This window comes from Paroedura picta, chromosome 14, assembly GCF_049243985.1.
Source record: "Paroedura picta isolate Pp20150507F chromosome 14, Ppicta_v3.0, whole genome shotgun sequence".
In the NCBI taxonomy this organism is placed as follows: Eukaryota; Metazoa; Chordata; class Lepidosauria; order Squamata; family Gekkonidae; genus Paroedura; species Paroedura picta.
This window is the reverse complement of record NC_135382.1, coordinates 30,246,127-30,266,981: the sequence shown is the minus strand read 5'-3', so window position 1 is coordinate 30,266,981 and position 20,855 is coordinate 30,246,127. Positions and strand designations below refer to the sequence as shown.

At 48.7% G+C, this 20,855-nt stretch overlaps 1 protein-coding gene across 8 annotated transcripts; it reads left to right on the top strand.

The window, feature by feature from the left end:
- The first annotated feature begins 3,389 nt into the window (after nt 1-3,389).
- ZDHHC1 (zDHHC palmitoyltransferase 1) lies at nt 3,390-15,598 on the top strand. 8 transcript variants are annotated; one of them, XM_077310050.1, is made up of 12 exons: nt 3,390-3,573; nt 6,013-6,109; nt 6,624-6,845; nt 7,596-7,771; nt 8,928-9,029; nt 9,182-9,306; nt 10,072-10,230; nt 10,990-11,102; nt 11,506-11,588; nt 12,037-12,130; nt 13,456-13,564; nt 14,078-15,598. In XM_077310050.1, exons 3-12 carry the CDS (start codon nt 6,624-6,626, stop codon nt 14,626-14,628), a joined length of 1,734 nt encoding a protein of 577 aa, XP_077166165.1. In that variant the 5' UTR covers nt 3,390-3,573; nt 6,013-6,109; the 3' UTR covers nt 14,629-15,598. The 8 variants fall into 8 exon arrangements, with proteins under 8 accessions (XP_077166165.1, XP_077166164.1, XP_077166163.1 ...); XM_077310049.1 differs by having other exon boundaries at nt 6,598-6,845; XM_077310048.1 differs by having other exon boundaries at nt 6,013-6,119.
- Nucleotides 15,599-20,855: the final 5,257 nt, after the last annotated feature.

The window sequence follows — 20,855 nt, the reverse complement described above, 5'->3', positions numbered from 1 at the left end:
TGATACTACCCCAAAACATGCCAGACTACGTTTTTTTAATTTTAGCTGTGGCAAAAAGAAAAAGTCACAGGGGGACCCAGTGTCCAAAGCTCCTCTGGAAAGAAAAGGGGCTGCATAGGGGTTTATAGATCTACCTCCAGGGCTGGCTCAGATGCCTGGCTGAATACAATAATTCTACCCCTTCAGTGTCATCTCCAGGATCACCCCCCACAGTCTCCAAGCCAGCCCTTGTTCCCCTGACATGGCAGGAGGTGAAGCCAGCCACAAAATGGCTGCCTTGTCTCATATTGTTAAGGTCCTTGTGCTGTGCTGGCAGCTGCTGCCAAAGCACTGGCTCAGAAAAATCTCTGCAGCCAATCAAGTCTCCAGTGGGAACCTGGAAGCTTTGCTGGGCAAAATTGGCCCTGCTCACTTTCTAAAACCACAGGGTGGGCCCCACAGATGCCCCACTTGGGGACCACTGCCTTATGTGCCCCTTTTGGCAACATGGTGCGAGATGAAGCGGCAGATGGGTGAAGGAGAGGACTCAGGTACAAGGATGGTCCTGCAGTTTTAGCTCCAGGAAACAACACCCTGTAGTTGGAACAAAAAAATCAAAAGATGGACCGGGACCCTGCATGGCCGAATGACCACTGCAGCACCACCTTTTGCTCTTGGGACAGGCAGGTGAGAGTTCTCTGTAGGCCTGCTTGCACCAAAGTCATTGTGTCAAGGTTGGATCTATCGGGTACCGTTTTGGGAACGCCATCTGAGGGAGAAACTGAAGAAATAGAAACTCTGTCCTAATCATGACACTGTGGTGGGAGAAGAGGAAGAGTTGGTTCTTCTATGCCACTTTTCTCTACCCAAAGGAGTCTCAAAGTGGCTTCCCTTTCCTCTCCCCACAACAGACACCCTGTGAGTGAGGTGAGGCTGAGAGAGCCTCTGACAGGGCTGCTCTGAGAACAGCACTATCAGGGCTGTAATGAGCCCAAGGCTGCATGTGGAGGAGCAGGGAATCAAACCCAGTTTGCCAGATTAGAAGAAGAAGATGAAGATACCTGAAGGAATCTCAAAGTGGCTTACATTTGCCTTCCCTTTCCTCTCCCCACAACAGACACCCTGTGAGGGAGGTGAGGCTGAGAGAGCCCTGATATCACTGCTCTGTCAGAACAGCTCAATCAGTGGCTGCATGTGGCAGGGGGGAATCAAACCCGGCTCGCCAGATTAGAAGTCCGCACTCCTAACCGCTATGCCAAGTCAGAAGACTCCAAAAAGAATCCCCGTGGAGCAAACGGTGCCATGGGGTGGGGAGAAAAGGCACTGATGTGGCCAGAAGCAAGTGGAGATCTGCCCTTGATGTATTTTCTGGACCAGCGTCCACTAGAAAAGCAGAGGATGGCGGAAGGGAAGGCGGACACTCCAAGCATCTGGTCCTTAGGTCTTGTCCGTCCCACTATCAAGATCTGCCAGCATCTACATTCCTTTCCTCTGATAACTTTCTCCTTTTCCAGGAAAAACAATCCAATTTTCTTAAGTTTTAAACTATGGAGGGGGGTTGGTCTGGAGCTGGCTTAGTGGGGTGTGGTCTCACGCCAGTCCCCCGCTGTGAAAAGTCAGAAAGGGAGAGTGTCTTAGTTGTTTTTGAAATACATTTTGTCCGCTAGAATTCTCCCAGTCCTTGGATTTCCTCCCGGAGTCCTATTTAGAGATCTGTTAATGTTTGTTGGGCTGCCAGTTTCCATCAAAGCTTCACATGTTCTGGGCGGTACGTAACCACAGCCGGTTTGTTCCTTAAGAGATCGGAATAAAGCAGGGGGAGAAAACCAAGGCGTCTTTCCTCGTTTGCACCTTTTGCTGGCAGTGCTGTGCAGGCTTCCAGGTTTCACAGAGCTGGTCTTCAGGCTGACATGACGAGGCTGCGTACGCCAAAAACTGGACCCAGTCAGGGAAGCTTCTGAGGTAAGTCCAGCATTCAGAAAAAGACTGAGGAAACAGTAAGGTTTTAAGAGCTGGAGGAAATGGATCTATTTATTTCGTTGGTTTTTATACTGCCGTCCTGTACGGCTTAGGGCGGTTTACATGAAACGTCTTGGGGGTATTACATAGAACATCGTAGATATAAGAACAGTCATAACATATCGGCAACACTTTCAACAGTGGTTATAATATGAACGGAATATTACAACTGGTTCAAGTGAACAACACTTTTTATAGCAACAACAACTTTAACAGAACCCCAAGGGAGGTCAGATTCCTTAAAGTCAGGGCAGACAGGTCTGGAAGGGGGAATGTAATGCATTGAAATCTTTTTTTATTTTTGCTGCGAATTCAGATTTTGCAAGCCTGTTGTGTTTTCAATCCCAGAGACGTTCAGCGGTGATCTGCCCTTGCCTGTCTCTGTGTTGCGATCCTGCCCTTCCTCGGTGTTCTCCCACCCAAATACTAATTAGGGCTGATCCTGCTTAGCGTCCAAGACCTGGCTAGCCCGGGCCATCTAGATCAGGGGAACGTGTCCCATATCATGTGCTTGCCTTAAACATATTCGTATCTGTCCCTACTTGATGCCTGTTCCGTATCTTCTCCTTTTACAACAAACTTGATCTCTGTTTCCGAGTGGCCAGCGTGCTAGAATTTGCCCGTTAGTGGTGGGTGGATACTGCTTGTATTTCTACGGCTATGAGATACCCCCTTAAGGATGCAGCAGAGATTGGTTTCTAGGAACAGGGCGCCCCTGTCGGATCCTGCTCTTTTCATGTAAATTTAATCAGGCTGTAAAACCCAGGAGCACGTCCTGTGCGTCTGCCCATCCGCATGGCTAAGTACTGCCCTATTGCACTGCAGCTATTATTCACAACTGGATTGCCAGTGGTTACAGTTGCCAACTCCAGCCTGGGAGGTTCCTGGAGATTTGGGAGTGATGCCTGGGGAAGGCAGAACTTGGAAAGGGTGCAGCATTCATGGGCCATACCCCATATGATCTGGCCCTTTTGGTGGTTAGGGTGTGGCTTTCTGCCAGGGCTAAGGAGTTCACCCTCCAAAGCAGACATTTTCTCCAGGGGAACTGATCTCTGTCTCCTGGAAATGAACTCTAATTCCAGGAGATCCCCAGGTCCCACCTGGAGGCTGGCATCCCTGCCTGCTGGTTTCTCTCTCTTGCAGCTCAAAATATCTCTGAGATGTCTAAATGTACCCGGGCATCGCCCCCTCTGAAAGAAGGATGATGGGAAAGGGGGATCACACACCCACACCCCACCCTGAAAGGGGCATGCCGACTCACTTGGCACCCTGTGCAGCAAGGCGGGCGACGCGAGCCACTCAGCCGCCGCCCGTCTCCTGGCGCTGCAGTAACTCCTCCTGCCGTCGGGGGGCGGACTGGCGCGGGTGTCGCGAGAAGAAAGAGGCGGGCGGGGGCGGAGCCTGCCGGGCGGCTCGGCCTGTCGCCATGGAGACGGGCCCCGCGGCCTGAGCTGCTGCCTGGAGCCTTCGGTCCGGTCGGGCCCATCGTGAAGCGGGGGCCCTGCGGTGCCCTCCCGTCCCCGGGCATGAGGCCGGTGCGTGGCCGCTCGGAACTGCCGCTCAGCTGGGGGGATGGTGAGGAGAGGCACTGGGGGGAGGGCTTTCCTTCGGCTGCTGGTGGGAGTGGGGCGCCCCATAGGTCGGGGCGGGGGGAGGCGGCCGGGCCTCGGTGGGTCTGGCGCTGTCTGGGGGCTGTCTCCGCAGCCAGAGGCCAAAATATATAGCGAGGACAGGGTTTCCCCACTTTCTTCTGGAGTTCTGGCACTTTATTATGTTTGTGTATGTGTGTGTATTTGTGTTATATCTATCTATTTATCTATCTATAAATATATATAAATATGTATGTATGTATTTATATGACTTTCTCTCGACCCAAGGAAAGGGAGCTGCTCAAATATAACTTGGGGTATTTTGTTTGTAAGCTTCTTTGCGTTCTCCCTGCGAAGAAAAGCAATCTACCGAACTTTTATTTAAATGGTTTTCTATTTAAATGAATTATTACTTCTGGTTGATATCTGGTTCACAACAGGGTTATTCTAGACCAGGGGTGGTCAAACTGCGGCCCTCCAGATGTCCATGGACTACAGTACCCATGAGCCCCTGCCAGTGAATGCTGGCAGGGGCTCATGGGGATTGTAGTCCAAGGACATCTGGAGGGTCACAGTTTGACCACCCCTGTTCTAGATGTTCTGCAGACCCTGGAAGTCCACCCCTCTCAAGATCGAGTCGGTCCCCTTTATACCTCTTGTATCTGCAGCCCCTCCAGGCCAAACACTGCCTGTGGTTATCTATCAGCCCAAGGGTGATTGCTGCTCAGAAGGCTGAGGGTTTGGATGGGAATGTAGACTGTGGATTGTTGCTGCCATCAATTGATTGTACTGGGGGGTTTTGTGCTGCTTTTATGCATTTTATGTAAATTGCCACACGCCAGCTGTGCCAGAAGTGGTGGTCTATAATAAATATAAATAAATGACAAGACTGAATGGAGATGACAACCTTTCAAAAACAATGCAATAGGAACAGTGGTATAGATTGTGTAATAAGTCCGGGTTACAAAGATTTAAAACAATACTGTGCATTAAAACAATGTCAGATGCGGCATATAAAACGTGCAAAAACTTTACTGAGATAATTAGAGAGCAGTGTAGATAAATTAACGGTAAGCGTAGATTCAAGTGGGTCGCCGTGGTTCCGTGTTCAATAATAAACAACACAGAAAATGATAGAAACAAGCCAGCACTCAAAGCTAGAGTTGTGGGCTCTTTTTCATTCTCATTTGTGCAGCTCTTTTTCTTATGCTTGGGCTGCCTCTGCTTTAAATTGCTTTATGTTTACATTAAATACTGCTTCTGGTTGATATCTAATTAGCAGTGGAATTATTCTAGACATTCTGCAGACTCTAGAAGTGCTTCCATCCCAGCTACAGGCAGATTGCAGTCTGTTTTATGCAAGGGAGCAAATAGGAATGGATAAGCTAGGAAACAGCAGAGACTGAGCATGGTTTGTACTTGTGTTTAGTTAGTGCCAGAATTGCTTTAGATGCTCTACAACTGATGACTCTTGGCCCACAACTCGGCATGACCACCATTATTTTCTCTTCTCCAAAGTGATGGAGAAAGTGCTATAGAAAGATGGGAAACAGGCACAGTTGAGACCGGGGAAAAACAAGAGAAAATGAATTGCTAATAAAGAAGAGAGATCCTGACACAAGATTTTCAAAAAATGGATGTCATGTTGTAGGCTCAAGGCGTTTTCCCCTTTGTGCTATTAACGCATGAAGTTTCAGTATACTGGTCTGCAGAGTCCCTGGTATATCTGACAATGTGAACATTGACCCACAAAAGCTTATAGCTTGTTTCGGTCTCTAAGGTACTGTTGGACTTGAAGGTGGGTCTTTCAGAGTCAGTTCTAACCATCTGAATTAACCATGGTAATAAACTGGCTAGTGTGCAAGCAGCCTGCTTCTAATGGCTTGTTGATAGCAACCATGCTGCCGAGGCTGATGATGTGTCATAGGCTGCTGTCACTGTGCTTGAGGAAGCACATATTTGTGCTTTCCTTTAGGCACCTGGGCAGGAATAGTTTTCCCGTGTGCATTTTAAGCACTCTTAGGTTTTACTTCTGCAGACTGCAGATTGAGGGGTTTCAAGGAGGACTTCTTGCTTGGTCTTTCCTTCACATATCCTAATTTGTGCAGAGGGAACAGAAAGCCCAAATTGCCATGGTGCCTACATTTAGGTGTCACAACAAATGTGGAGGACTGTGCATTGCTTGCAACAAACTGTTCCGTCATACCTGCCTTCAGTGGCCAGTGACAAAACTAGTTAAAGAGCAAGGCTAAAGATACAATAGTCCTTTTAAAAAGCAGCAAAATTAAATCTCAAAGTAGATGGCATTTGTACATTGAAAATTCTGGCTCTTAAGCATGTAATTCTATTCTTTCAAAAGGCCTGTGTTCTTTTTTGGCATGGTTTAATCCTTCTGATTTACTATGATTTCGTTTTACTTACACAGAAAAGGGCTGCGGGTCTAATGAGAACGTTTTAAGAGCTGCATGACTGAGCTAAAGAGGCCTGCACTGTGAAACTGAGGCAACCACCTTGAGGCTGGGGTAAGAGGAGGCAAGTGGCACATTTTTGTTTGTTGAACAGCATCAAGCTAGCAAGCAACCAGCCAGTATATTCCTGGAGAGAACGGATAGATGTAGGCTGGGAATTGGGTTCAAAGGGTAGTGTGTCAAAATTAATTAATTAAACTGAGGCTGCCTGTGGCGGAAATGTGCATTTGATGGACAGAACAAGACCTACATTCTTCATCCAATTGGCTGGTGCCCTTGGTCTCCAAGGTGCTGCTGGACTCAGATGTAGAAAAAGAGCTGGAAGGGACTGATCTAAGGTCACTATAAACTGTCCCTGCCAGAATGGGGTTGTGAACTCAGGTCTCACCAATCCTACTCCAGCATCCAAACCACTACACCTTATTGAGAGGTTTTTTAATGCTGGTGAGAAGGTTGATGTGAGAGCTCTTCCCACTATTGAATCTTGTCTTTTGGGGGGGCTCGTTTTTGCCAAGCACTTTCACAGCTGCTCTCCTTTTCAGGCAGTTTTCTTTTCGGCTTGCTGTAGATGAACATCTGCAATAAACCACCTAACAAGACAGCTCCAGAGAAGACCAGTGATGAAGCAGCCCCTGAGGCCCATCCCCAGCACGCCCGGAGGAATGGTTGGAGCTGGCCACCCCATCCTTTCCAGTTTATTGCCTGGCTGCTCTACCTCTTCTTTGCCCTCATCGGCTTTGGCATCCTGGTGCCGCTCCTACCTGTTCACTGGGTTCCCGCTGGGTATATCGTATCCTTTCAGGCTGCTGATGCCATAGCACAGGGGTAGTCAACCTGTGGTCCTCCAGATGTTCATGGACTACAATTCCCACGAGCAAATGCTGGCAGAGGCTCATGGGAATTGTAGTCCATGAACATCTGGAGGATCACAGGTTGACTAACCCTGCCATAGCACACTGTTCATGCTGCCGACATGAGTTACAGTGAGACTGTTGCTGTGATTGAGGACGAGTGGCCACCAACGCCAGCAGTTGTGCACGTTGTCTTTTCTCCGGTTGGTTGGAATGTTGCATTTGATTTAAAAAAAACCCTTAAGCCTTCATCCTTAGGTTTTTCAGAAGGTAGCCATGTTCTTCTGTAGTAGAACAACTGGATTCAACTCCAGTAGCACCTTGGTGGTCACGCATCACTTAGGATAAACTCAAAAGTAATATAGTTATAAAGTGTATCATTTAAGTGCAAAGCTCTGCTGTCTCAGGGCCGTTTCCTCTCATGTGCACTGATGCACTTTGATCATTGTTACATTGAATACAGATATTGATTGGCAATCAGTAAGGAAGATACAGAAAGTGGGACAAGACTACCTGGGACCCCGTTTTAGTTGCTGACAGATTGAAACAAGAAAAATATCCAATGAATTTGGAGAAAGAGACTTATATACATTTTGCCTTTTTGATTTCGATTTTGGCTTCACTATGCCTTTCAATGGAGCCTTGAAACGCTATGCCCGCCGAGACAATCCTTAACATGTCCGTTTCAGTGTCCAGGAGTCTTTTTTCTCTGCCATCTAATAGTTCATCTTACAGCCGTTTCCATCGACCCAGCTGATGACAGCGTGCGTGAGAAGAATTACCAGGGGCCTCTCAGCACATTCAACCGTAGCCAGCATGCTCATGTCATTGAGAACCGCCACTGTCACATCTGTGATGTGAACGTGTACGTACAAGTGAGCCTTGCCCTTCCTCATGTGTACATTGAGTTAATTGCATTGAATTCTCTCGTGGACAGTGACCACGGGAGGGAACGTTGGAAGAAGGAGATGAGAGCCATTGTAATCGAAGAAGGATACTTTTCTTTCTTTTGTTCTCACCCGGAGAAGATTTTTGTTTATTTATTTAAAGTATTTATAGCCTGCCTTTCCTCCTTAGTCCCGTAGGCAGCTAGCAAAGCAACAACTAGTTGTAAAGACATCAATAACATTCCATCAGTGAGATAACATACAGGATAAAAACACACAATGAACAAAACAAATGGTGTTGCCTTCTGCTGGATCAGGCTGTTGGTCAACAAAGTATTGTTTACTCAGACTGGCAGTGGCTCTCTAGGAATTTAGGTAGAGGCCCATCACATCACCTGCTACCTGAATCTTTCAACTAGAGATGCTGGGAATTGAATCTGGGACCTGTTGCATGCCGAACAGATGCTCTACCACTGAGCCACCATAACTCCCTAGAATGCACAGGATAAAAACACATAGAATCATAGAGTTGGAAGGCGCTTCTAGGATCTTCTAGTCCAACCCCGTGCACTGTGCAGGAACTCACAACCACCTGCCGACCCACAGTTACCCCAACTCCATGCCCAAGTGACGTCTCCACCAAAAATCTCCAGAATCCAGCCTGGTCTGGAGGAAACTCACCTACCATCCCACAGTGGTGATCAGCAATTCCCTAGTTATGCAAGGAAGGGCCACAAGAGACAAACACTGGCACCTCCCTGCCCACCCACTCACAATCTGCCTAAATTCATAATCCTAATGTACAAAAGCAGTTTGTCCTCCATCAAACGCCCCTTGGATTAAAACCATTTTAGGTGTTTTCCTGAAAGCAGCAAATGAAGGTGTCCTCCAAGGCCACTGTGGTTAGCCATTCGAAAGGACCACAGGTGATGCCCATCACCTGACTGTTGCCAGGGAAACAATCCTAAGAGGGCACAACCAGTCTTGAGTCCAGTTGGGTGTGTTAACTCCAAACCCACCCCCAACTGTATGTTATCACTCAGTGGAACCTCTTTGCTAGGGAAGAGGGATCACTTTCTAATGGGTGGCTCTGTGCCTGTTCTCACTCTCACACCCTTCCTTTCTTTTTGTCAGGAGCTCCCGATCAAAGCACTGCGGGACCTGCAACAAGTGTGTGTGCGGATTTGATCACCACTGCATGTGGCTCAACAACTGCGTGGGGGAGAGGAACTACTGGTACGGGTCCACACCTCTGGCAGCATTAACCTACTGCAGTTAAGCTTCTGAAGGGCAGCAACGTGGCCATGGAGAAGTCAGGTCAGGAGTATAGCATTGTGCCATGTTGCATGTTGGTCCATTTGCTAAGCATTCTTTTGCTTCTTTGGTAGGCTTTTTCTGAACAGCGTGATATCAGCCATCCTGGGCCTTCTCCTCATCCTGCTGATCGCCTTCTACGTCTTTGTGGAGTTCTTCCTTAACCCCATGAAGTTGCGCACCGACCAGCACTTTGAAGGTATCACACCTCCTCCCCCGCACATGGACTGCCTCATCATAGCAGGAATTCTTCTTGGTGCTCTCTCAGGAGAGCACTGTACAATTGTACAGAATAAAATAGGGCTATGATGGTACCTTAGAGGCTGTGACAATTCATTCCAGCAGGAAGTTTTGAGTCGGAGTTTAAGCAGCAACAATTTACGTTCGTCTCTATGATGCCCCTGGGTTACTGTTAACGTGGCTTACCTATCTGGGATAATTAATAATGATACAGTATCCTGATTAAGCTCAAGAGGGTCTTGATGTAAGTCCTTCTCAATAGTTATCGTAGAGGGCTTTTCTGCATTCTTATTTTCTTTGCTTGAAAGCTCTCTGTTTTGGGGGGTTTCTCCTCTATTCCGCTCAATTCTTCCTCCCTCTATTCAATATTATATTATCCAATATTATCCAATTTATCTCTCTGCAGATTTAAACTGCAGTTTTTTTGTCAGACATAAATTAGTATAATATTCAGTTGACCACCAGAGAGGAACAAAGCACATGTGGAACAGACCCTTCTCCCTAAGAAACAGGAATTTACAAACCAGGAAAAGGAGAATGCAAAAATGCCCTGAAACAGACATGCGCCCTGTCTTCCTAGCAGTGGCATCCAGTGATCTGGAAGCTGGCGGCATTGACTTATTGAAGAGGGACTTTGCACATGCCCAGAATACTTGTATTGCTACTCCACATATTTTCTGTTTGGCTGAGCCTTGGTTCAACCCCTGATTTTTCTGTTTCCGAGGTTTAAAGAACCAAACAGACGTGTGGTTTGTGTTCCTTCCTGCTGTTCCCATTGAGACCCAAGCCCCCGCCATTTTGGCCCTGGCTGGCATCCTGATCTTCCTGGGGCTGCTGACTCTGTTCCTGTTGGGCCACCTCCTGATCTTCCACATTTATCTCAGTAGGTATTGCATTCTCATTTGTACTCCCCCCACCCCCTTGTCTCCATCATGCACCCAGATACACACTGCCCACTTCTTTGGAAGTACCTGGTTACATCATCTTTAGCTCCTGTTCCCACTTCTAAGTTATACACAATTTTCATTTATTTGACTCAGCCTGTCATCTAGAAGAGTGATATTGAACAACAGAGCAGAATTGAATTGACCAAACACATTTCGGCAACACTGGCCTTATCAGTTGTCAGGTGTAAATAAATAAAGTAGCATATATAAAATACAAGAACAGCTATGTTAAATATACAATTGGCTCCGTTATAACATGTTAACTATGTAGGATACTAAGGACCTGAATCAGTTCTATGGACAAGAAGGCCAGCTAAAATTCTTTGAGGCCTCTTATGTTTCTAAAGTAGGTCTTGGTCCAGATGAGCACTTCCAGTGTCCAGTGAGTGTCCTAAAGCAGGGTTAGTCAACCTGTGGTCCTCCAGATGTCCATGGACTACAATGCCAATGAGCCCCTGCCAGCATTTGCTGGCAGGGGCTCATGGGAACTGTAGTCCATAAACATCTGGAGGACCACAGGTTGACTACCCCTGTCCTAAAGCAGGGGTAGTCAACCTGTGGTCCTCCAGATGTTCATGGACTACAATTCCCATGAGCCCCTGCCAGCAAATGGAGGACCACAGGTTGACTACCCCTGTCCTAAAGGAGCCAGCCTTTCTAAAAAGTACACCGTTCTCTCCCTCTTATCACCCTAGTTTGGCACCGAATGACTACCTATGAATACATTGTGCAGCAGCGCCCACCTCAGGAGATGAAGGAGCCTGACAAGCAGCTGGAATCCTGCCCTCCCCAAATGAGGCGCTTTCAGGTGACGTTTGTGGTTTTGTCTTCCATCCCCTACAGATGGACTGGGTTTCAGCATTTTCACACAGGGCTAGTGTGCTCACATTATTTTATGCTGTAATGCATTGAGCATTTGACACAAAGCGGTCCGGCTGTACCATGAATATGAACCACTTTGCTGTACAAATAATTAAATCTGTCCTTTAGTGCAAAATGTGTATAGCTTCTGGAAAGTCAGGGTATCAGCAACAGAGGCTCTTGAAAACAATAAGAGATGGAGCACTTACTTCTTTTTGCATTTCCTCTACTGACCCAGTCCTTTCTGAGAATATCCATATTGAAAACAATCAGGTACAAAATCTGAGAAAATATCCCCAGTTTGGCAGTTGCCTTCCTGATGTCTTGATCATTCCTTTGTATGTTTTTAGGAAATGCAGTTTTATTCAGGAAGTCTTGGATATACCAACCCTGAAGTTCCAGGGGAGGATTCAGGATTAACCTCGGGGAAAGAGTGAGTAAAGCCAACTAAATGGTGTTCATATAATCTAGCTTCCTCATCAGGCAAGAGCCAAACACTGACAGCTTTGATGGGCTATTGTATTGGGGCACTGCCCCCTGCATACCAGGCCATATAATTACATCTCCTTGGTAATGGAAATTAATTCTCTGCAGAGAAAAAGGTCAGGCCTCTTGAAGTGGGGAACCCACAGTGTGGTTCTGAATCTAGATTTATATGTCTTGTTCTCCTTTTCCATGCATTGTTTTTTGTTTGAACGCCTCCTGTAAGAGGAAGTTCCATAAGATGAGTTTCTTCCGCTGAATATTAGCACCTGCTTAAAGCACCAAAACATGTGCCGGGTAGATACCGTTGGGAATGGGATATCCTGACCATGCGGCTCACTGTGACACAGGGGCCTAAAAGTGTGTGAGAAAGCCAACTGTGATAATTTCATTTCCAGCCTACCAAAGTTCTGCATGCGCAGTGAGGGCTCGGACTCCAAGCTCATCCTGTCTCCTGAGCCGTCAGAGACGCACATTGGAATCCCGCCACAGGTGAGTGAGAGCTTAGCTGTGGTCCCTTGCGTCAACACACAGTGCTGCTGCATTAATCTGCTTCATTTATAGCCCGTCTTTCTTGCTGAGGCTCGAGGTGGGTTATAAAACATTGAAAATGCCATAACATTGTATAGCGTACAATGAGCAGTACTGTAGGGGTCAGATGGCACAATTAGAAGACAGCGACTGGCCCAAGGTCACCCAGCTGGCTGCATGTGGAGGAGTGGGGAATCAAACCCGGCTCTCCAGATTAGCAGCGGCTCTCTGCTGCTCATAACCAGTATACCTCAATGCTGTACATACAATAAATATTGCCATTGACTACTGTCCAGTTTCCTTTATAAAGCACTCCCCTGGACCATTCTGCTACACTACAGTCCTGTTTCTGTTTTTAAAAGCCCTCTGTCCCCACTGCATTCATCCCCTTGGACAGAGGCACTTGTCAGAGGATTGTGCTCTCTCCTTTAAACAGTAGCCCACGGTGAATGATTCTTCTGTTTGGGTGCTCCCGTTGGCTGAATGGCTGACTTTAAATGCTTTGGGCAGCTGTCCAACAAGGGGGATTCCGAATGCTCTCCAGGCAGAGCTGCTCTAAGGCTTTGGAGAGAGACAGTTGTTGCTCTTTCGGATTTCATTCTAAGAAGGAAATCACCTCTCGTCAATCCGAGAAAACCGTTTCAGCCTTCCGGAGCGATCGGTGGCTGCCGTTTGATCTTTTGCCGCTCTGAGCAGCAGTTCTCAGACTTGAGCCACCAGAGGGACCCTGCTTTGATTTTAAAATGTCTACTGGGCTCCCTTCCCCTCTGTGCCAGCCAGCTGCTTGGTTTCCAACACAGGAGAAACGGTCATCTGGCACAGATTCTTTCTTTCTCCTCTTGGCCACTACTGCTTATTCGCCCAAGTGGGGGGGGGCAGAGTGTGTCCTCCTCAACCATCTCCGTCTTATTCAAAGTGCTTGCAGCAAGCTTTGTGCACATCCCACAGAGATGCTCACAAAAGCCTGGTCCTCCACCCCAGGTGCTCCCATCTACCACAGCAGGCAGTGCCCTGAAGCTGAGGAGTTCTGCCCTCGTCTTCTGTCCAGAGGGAGTTGGAGGGCCTGCCTTCCATCCTGGTGGTCAGATGTGACTGCAGGCGCCCTGGAGCTCCCTTGAAAACACCAGCATGTCTGCAGATCTCATTTGGAGAATTGCTGCCTCAGGCGATTTCAACCACAAGGGTTCTCGCCACCACTTTTTAAAACGAAAGGAAGTTCTGACTGGCCGCTGTTGCACGGACGAACTTATTTTATGCTTTTATTTTGCTTGGCCGTGTGATTTCAGAAGAAGAAGAAGAAAAAGAGGAAGAGGCACAAGGAGCCCTCTTCTCTGGCAGAGGAAAGATCCAAAGAGATGGTTGCCCCCTGGTCTTCTCTCCCAATTTTACAGCAAGGTAAGGTGGGGATGGGGAGGAGACATCCGAGGGTACTGGCAGACTGCGGTTCTGCCGTGTGGCTTTCCCGGCCGGGGATGTACAGGGGGGAGCCATTCCATTTTGGTTGCCTGCAAGACTGTGCAGTCCCTGATGTGGGTTATCCCAAAAACATACAGTCCTTGTGGGTAAGTGTGACCATCAGCTGGCCAAAGGGCATCCTCTAGATCAGGGGTAGTCAACCTGTGGTCCTCCAGAAGTTCATGGACTACAGTTCCCATGAGCCCTTGCCAGCGTTTGCTGGTAGGGGCTCATGGGAATTGTAGTCCATGAACATCTGGAGGACCACAGGTTGACTACCTCTGCTCTAGATGTAGCTGAAAAGCTTTCCTGGCTCTAGCTCATTTCTTTCTGCAGTCCGAACTGTCTGCAGTAATTCTACATGCCAGATGCTTTGGAGAAGGCTCCATCCCATCTGCTGTTGGGCATCTGTCCGTAGGCTCTGACGCCTCCTTCTTCCTTTTTCACTGGCAGAACTGACAGTCATGGCCACCACCTCGTCCGCCTCCTCCTCTTCCAGCCTTCGCCTCCCCATCCCAGCTTTCCCTCCACAAATAGTTACGCCCCCAGGCAGCAGCGGTCCAGTCCAGGCAGCAGGTCCTCCAGCCGATTACCATTCTGAGTCAGCCGAGTCCATGGACGAGATCCCCGTGGCCCAGACGCGCCTGGGAAGCAGCGCCCCTAACGGAGCTTCCAAGAGCCAACTGATGAGCAGTGCTCGGCACCTCCCGGTCCCTGCAGCCCCCTCCCAGGGGGGAGGAGAGAAGCGCCAGAACGCTGGGCACAAAGCCAAGAGAAACAACTTTCCGCCATCCGCGCTGCCACAGGAGGAAGAAGACCTGGAACTGTCCTTTAAGGTCCCCACCGTGTTTGTGAGCACAAGCAGCGGGGAGCCGCCCGTTCCCAACTCCTCCTGGTCCGGCGAATCCTCTGAACCCCCTCACAGAAAATGCTCCAGCAAACGGCATGTGGATGACCAGGACTTCCACGTATGGGACACGAGTACCAGTACAACTGCAGCGTAGCCATCACCACCACCCCCAGCGTCCAAGGGGAAAAGCAAATGGGGGGGTATAAAGTGCTCGCTCTCCCAAATATATTTGTGTTCCAAGGATTTAAAAACGAGTGCTCTATCTTGTTTACAGGCCTCGTCTCCTCTGTGCCTGCCCTTTTATTGCGGCGGGGGGGGGGGGGGGGGGGTTGTTAATCACTTTTATGGCTCCTGCAGGGACACACATGCCTTTGGGAGGGCAGCTAATTGGTCCGTTGCTGTCCCAGGGCAGGAGTCTTCCCTCAAGTGGTGTGTATATCAATGAACTGGAGAAATAAGGTTCTTTGGGTTGAATCTTCTCGGTGCTGGGACTTTGATCTCTGCTCAACCTTACCAGAAGCAACATGACACCCTGTGCTTAACCCGATACATTCTTACAGGGTGCCAGGAGCAGCTGCATCACGTCTCTTGTGTGTATGGGTGGATGTGGAAAGAGCTGATTCTTCACCCCTTTCACCCTGTTCTCAGAACCTTTCTCCATTGGTCTGTTTCCTCACTGGTCTGCAAGGGAAGGTGCAAAATATATTGCTGTCATTTTAAGCATTCTCTCTGCCAGCATGGCTCATTTTCACCTTGCAATGGAGGCTTAATTGTTAAAAGTTGGCCTGGCAGAAGAGCTCCCACCTCGGTCGTCAAAGATTAGGGCCAGTAGCTTTGGGCCCCTTTCCTCTCGTGTGTTTCTCTTGGTAGCATGAGGCTCCCTGTGCACATGATGGATTGGTGCTAATGAAGATCTCAGGAGAAGAGGCATCTCATACTGATACTGGATTTGGGGTTGCCAATAAGATCCGTTTCCTTCCAGTGTGTAAGGGGTGGGAAAGGTCACCGTCCTTCCTGACTGGTTTCATTTTCCATGCAATGATATTCTCCAACCCTTGGTTTTCTGTGAGGCTCCTTGGACAGCTGTAGGCACAATAAAAAAATTTTCTATCCTCTTTGCTAAATCTTTTCCCATCTTTTTTTTCTGTCTCTCCTTCTTATGAGCGTAAATGGCTTTGTTTTGTTGTCTTTCTGGGAGCCTTGCGGAAGTATCTTGCGGAAGATCATTTTCCCACACACTTTGAATCTACTTCTACTGCACTTTGCAATTGACTTGTACTGTGCAAAATGACAGAATCCACTTGCAAACGGCCACTGGAACGATACTGCATTATTTAGTGTCTCTGTGCAGTAGAAGGTTCTTGAATCTCCAAACCATTGTAGCAAAGAATGATAGAATGATAGGATTGGAAGGGACCTCCATGGTCATTTAGTCCAACCCCCTGCAGAATGCAGCCTGGGGAGCATAACTCAAAGGGTGCTGGCTGCATGCTACACGCAGCCAAAGGTTCCAGGTTCACCTGACATTTTCTAATTAAAGGGCTCAGTCTCTAGGAGTAGAGCTTATCCAGTCTTTTGCTCAATATCCTGGAGGCCCTGGACTGATATCTACATAGATGATGTTGTCCTAGGGCCCAGCAAACCCTACAGTGTGACTCCGTATAAAGTCGCTTCTTGCTGTCAGTGAATCTGAGTTTTGACCAGCCATAAATCACAAGTCTCAGGATACCATCCCGTTTCTAGGCCTTTCACAGAATCTCAAGTCTGCCAGAATCCTAGAAATAACTAGGTGTGGAGTTCTGCAGTGCTAGTTATATTCTCAAGCGAGGGATTGACCCGTTGGGGATAATCTGACATCCTCAGAGGCCCTGAACACTCAGCCAGGTATTCTCCGTGGTTTAGTATCTAGGAACAAAAGGATCGAAATTCCATTTCTTGCAAATCTTCTCATGGCCACTAGAGGGCAGGGTCTAAATAGCGAGGCAGAGCCCTCGCTGCCTGCTGGGGGGCTAGCTGACTTCACCGGTTTTATTGCTGAACCTGACAGCTGTAGCCTGGTGCATTTCTGTTTGTAGCATCAGCAGCTGTAATAGATTTCAGACATAGCTAAGTGGGCCCTTCTGGGCATGGAGCAAAACACCTATTATCGCCGCCCAGACCAATTGCGTTAGAGGGTGTGGTTGGTTCAGCGTGTCGGTGCCTGGGATCCGCTGTCTGCAGATGCGCCCCGGCATTTCCACAGCCTGCCCCAGATCTCGTGCTTCCCTGTCCCACCCCACATGTCTTCTGCTTGCCTTTGTAGGCCGCAGTCCTCAGCTCTGGGCCCGTTCTCCTGTCGGGTCCTGTTAAACCTTTTCCACTTGAGAAGTAGCAGTGCCCATATTGCTTCAGGGGAAACGGGGGGGGGGGGGGGGCAGACAGCCCTGCGGAATCAAGATGAAGAGTTAGTCTTGGTGGCTAAGGGAGGAGAGGAGTTTCCACATGGCATTCGGGTAAGCGAAAGCCGGATGGACTCCTGTAACAGGAGCTGTGCCAGGGAAGGCAAGGCCCGGCTGGAAATGTGGAGCCGTACAGCTGGCCAGGTCTCCTTCAGCTTGCGGCCCTCCTGCTGTGGGCCTGTTTCTTGATCAGAGCCTGCAGTTGCTCTCCTTCAGCCGAGGAGTGTCTCATTTCCTTCCTCCTGCTGTGCTCAGCTGCCAAGAGGAATCCTGCAGCTGCCCCAGGGGCCTGTGGGGTGCCTGCCGTGTGGCTTGCATCAGCTCATTTCTTCAGCGATGCCTACTACGGTGTCCCTCATCCGTGATCCACAGGGGGTTCTTTCCCCTCGTGGCCCGCTTTGTCCAAGGTGGATATGGCAGAAAGCCCAGACTGATTCCCGGTAGTTCCTTGCTGGCTCTGGATGACCAATCAAAGTGTAGGTCTTTCCAAGCCCCCACCATCCACTTCCGTATATGTAGGCACTAGAAGGGTGATGGATTTCGATGAGGAATTAGGGCAAAAGAATGGCTGGATCCTGCCACAGAGGCAGCTCTTCACATTTGACCGTCCCTGACGGACATGCATGTGTGATCCCGTTGAATGACAGATGTGGCCTTTTGTAAGCACTCGAGGGAAAGAAACACTGGGAGGGTATTTATTGCAGAAATTTTACCTGAATGATCCTGCCCCCCCCCAATCTTAAAGTGATTTGCACCTCCAACCACCTCTGAGCCCAGCCCGAATCTGGGCGGACACTGATTTTTGTAGCCTGCAAAATATTCCTGTGTCCGGATGTTTGAGTGGCAGAAACGTGTCATGGAGAGCTCTCTTCCCAGCCCCATTTAATAGTAGTTTGGGTTCCATGTGGCGCTACAGAGAATTTCCCCAATAAAGTTTCTCGCCTGGGTAGCCCTGCCAACTTCCGAATGTCGATTGCCAACACGGAGGGGAGGAGGATCATCTAAGGAGCTACCTTATAGGAAACGGGACCCTTGGCCTTCTAGTGCAAATGTTGTCTCTTCTGACTGACAGTGGCATCCCCTCAGAGAACTGATACCCAAGACCCTTTTAACCAGAGAGGCCTGGGATGAACAGGGGACCTTCCGCATGCAAAGCAGGTGCTCCACAACTGAGCTGTGCTCTGGCCCCTTCCCTGAAGGTTACACTTCATTCGATGCGAGGGGGACAGTGAGCAGAGCACTTCTGGGTGACAGGCAGAAGCCTGCCCCTGTGATTCAGCCCTGCGTTTCAAGGCTTCAAGGTACACTGGAAGTTATGCCTCAGACAAAAAGCCTCAGACAAAAGTGGGTGGTTTGCCATCTGCCATTGCCTGCCTGTACTTCCTGGGTGGTGCCCCATCCCAATACTAACCAGGCATCCTTGTATGTGTTGTCGTCCCCCTTTCTCACCAAGACTGAGGCCAGATGTCCTGGTGTAAATACAATGCAGTCAGGTAGCTGAAGAGACTGAATAAGCAAGGAAACAGAACCGAGGTTGCAAACATTTGAAATGGTGTAAAAAAGCATCAGGTGCACGACAAGCAGTAATTTAAGAAGTACCACAAAAGCAAAAATCAAAGCAAGGACAGTATAATGCAAGCTGTTTCCTCATTATCTTTTCTGAAAATCCATACAAAATCTCCACTTTTCCTGCCTCTCCAACCAACCAGCCAGCTTATCTTTATCTTACCTGAGTGTGTCTTTGACTTATCTCCTTCCCGCTATGGCACTCTCTACCCAGAGCTACAGTTCAGTTGTGTGGTGTTGGCTGCTGAACTGGACCCAGTGATGCTGAGGGAATCTCCAGGGCATCTCATTTCCCCCCCTTATCCCCTTCCCGACACAGCTTCCCCAGGAAACCCTGAATCTTCACCTTCCCCTGCTTTCCTCCCTCTTTCCCCACCAACCTTTCGTCTGCCCCTCCTACCTTCAGCTATACATATTATTTAATTAATTTATACCCTGCCTTTCCCACCAATGGGGACGTAAAGTGGCTTTTTACATTGTTCTTCTGTCCGCTTTATCCTCACCACCACTGCTGGAGGGAAGTCAGGCTAGGAGTATGACAGGCCCAAGGTCACCAAGTCAGCTCCCATGGCAGAGCGGGGATTCAATCCAGGGTCTACTAGATCCCAGCCTGACACTCTGATCATACTGGTGTTTCTGTGGTGGCTGCTGTTGCATACTGGCAAGCAGATGGGCCTGGGTGAGTCCTGCCAGGTGATCAGATCAGCCCAGGGCTTGCTGCTGGGTCTGGCCCCCAGGACTCTTTGCTCAAAAGCCAAAGCCCCCCCCTAGCCTTTTCCTCCCTTCTGCTCACTTTGTGATCATCTTGCAAATACCACTGATGGTATCTGCTTTTTAAAGCTATAGCTTCTCTTTTTAACCTTTTGGGGGTTTTAAACCCTTGCTTATGTTTGTATGTTTCATTTTTCTGCAACTCAGTGGCTTTTCTTTGTAGAAAGAGCTGTCTTCTCTGCCTATGGGCCCAGTCTCCAGATTTAAGTATCCACAGATTGTTGAGAATTAGATATATGGCTATACCATATCTCATAGCGTGGACTACAGTCCTGTTCCTGTCAGAAAAGCACCTTCCCGAAGTATGTATCTTGTAGTATGTGGCTTTGCTGTGGTTACCAGGTATATGTATATATTGCATAAGCCCCTAACTAGGCAGTACTGTGTATTTTGTTGCAACAGGTATTGCAGCCGGTGTGTTATAAGAGCCTCACCTCCCACAGTGAATTGTTTACACCTCTCCCCTCTGATCAGAGCCAGGCTGAGAGCCAGCTTGATACAGTGGTTAAGAGCAGTGGGCTCTAATCTGGAGAACTGGGTTTGGTTCTCCACTCCTCCACATGGAGCTAGCTGGATGCCCTTGGGCTTATCCTAGTTCTCTCAGAGCTCTCTCAGCCCCACCTACCTCATAGGGTGTCTGTTGTGGGAGAAGAGAGGTCGACAATTGTAAGTTGCTTTGGACAGTAAAAAGCAGCGTACAAAAAACAGCTCTTGTCATGCTTTGTGCTGTAAACTAACCAAGATCATCTGGCATTTCTACTGAATCTGTTTTCAGTCACCCAACAGCTCCTGAGCATGTGCAAGGTGTCCCTCCCTCACCATCAAACAAGTAAACCAGCCTTGTACGCCTGCTGTTGAGCACAAGGGCTTCAGGGGTGTTAAATACATGGGTTCACAGGACACTGTACGGGCTTTGAGCTCTTTATTAAGAACTGTGATCTGAACCAACTTGCCCCATTGGTCAATTTTGTGCTGGCTAGGATAGCTTCTGTCCTCGGCAGGGCTACAACCCTAACAAGGGGTTAGAGAGGAACTGAAACCATCACAGTGCTATCAGTGGTCCTTTTCAAAGACAGGGCAACAAAGTCACAATGTCCCAGTGTTACGTTTTCTGCACCAGAGAGTGAGCAGACAGGCACAGGACTGGTATATCCCATCCTAGCCATCCTGCCATACCCCCTGTGTGGGTGAGGTTAATTTTTGAGCAACTGGGAGGGGCGTGATGGGCGCATACCTCATCTGGCTGCAGAGAACAAGGCACGGATGCGCACGCTGCACTTGCATGCCCACGGATGATGAGATCACCCGCATTTTGTTCTCGAGCGGAGAACAATATCCGGCTACTTCTGACTGATGCATTGATCCAAGTGGTGCAGGCTGGCTCCGAGCCCAAGACACTGACGGGAAACCCAATTAGCGGAATGGTTTGCAGGGCAGTGGAAACCAGCAAGCTCTGCCTGAAAGGCTGTATGCCGGCCAAGGACAGACACAGCAGCTTTCTCCTTGAAAAGGGGCTGGGCTTGGCTGCCCAGCTGGCGGCAGCCAGTGGAATTTGGTGGAGACCTAGGTTCAAATCTCAGTTTAGCTATGAAGGACCATGGCTGGT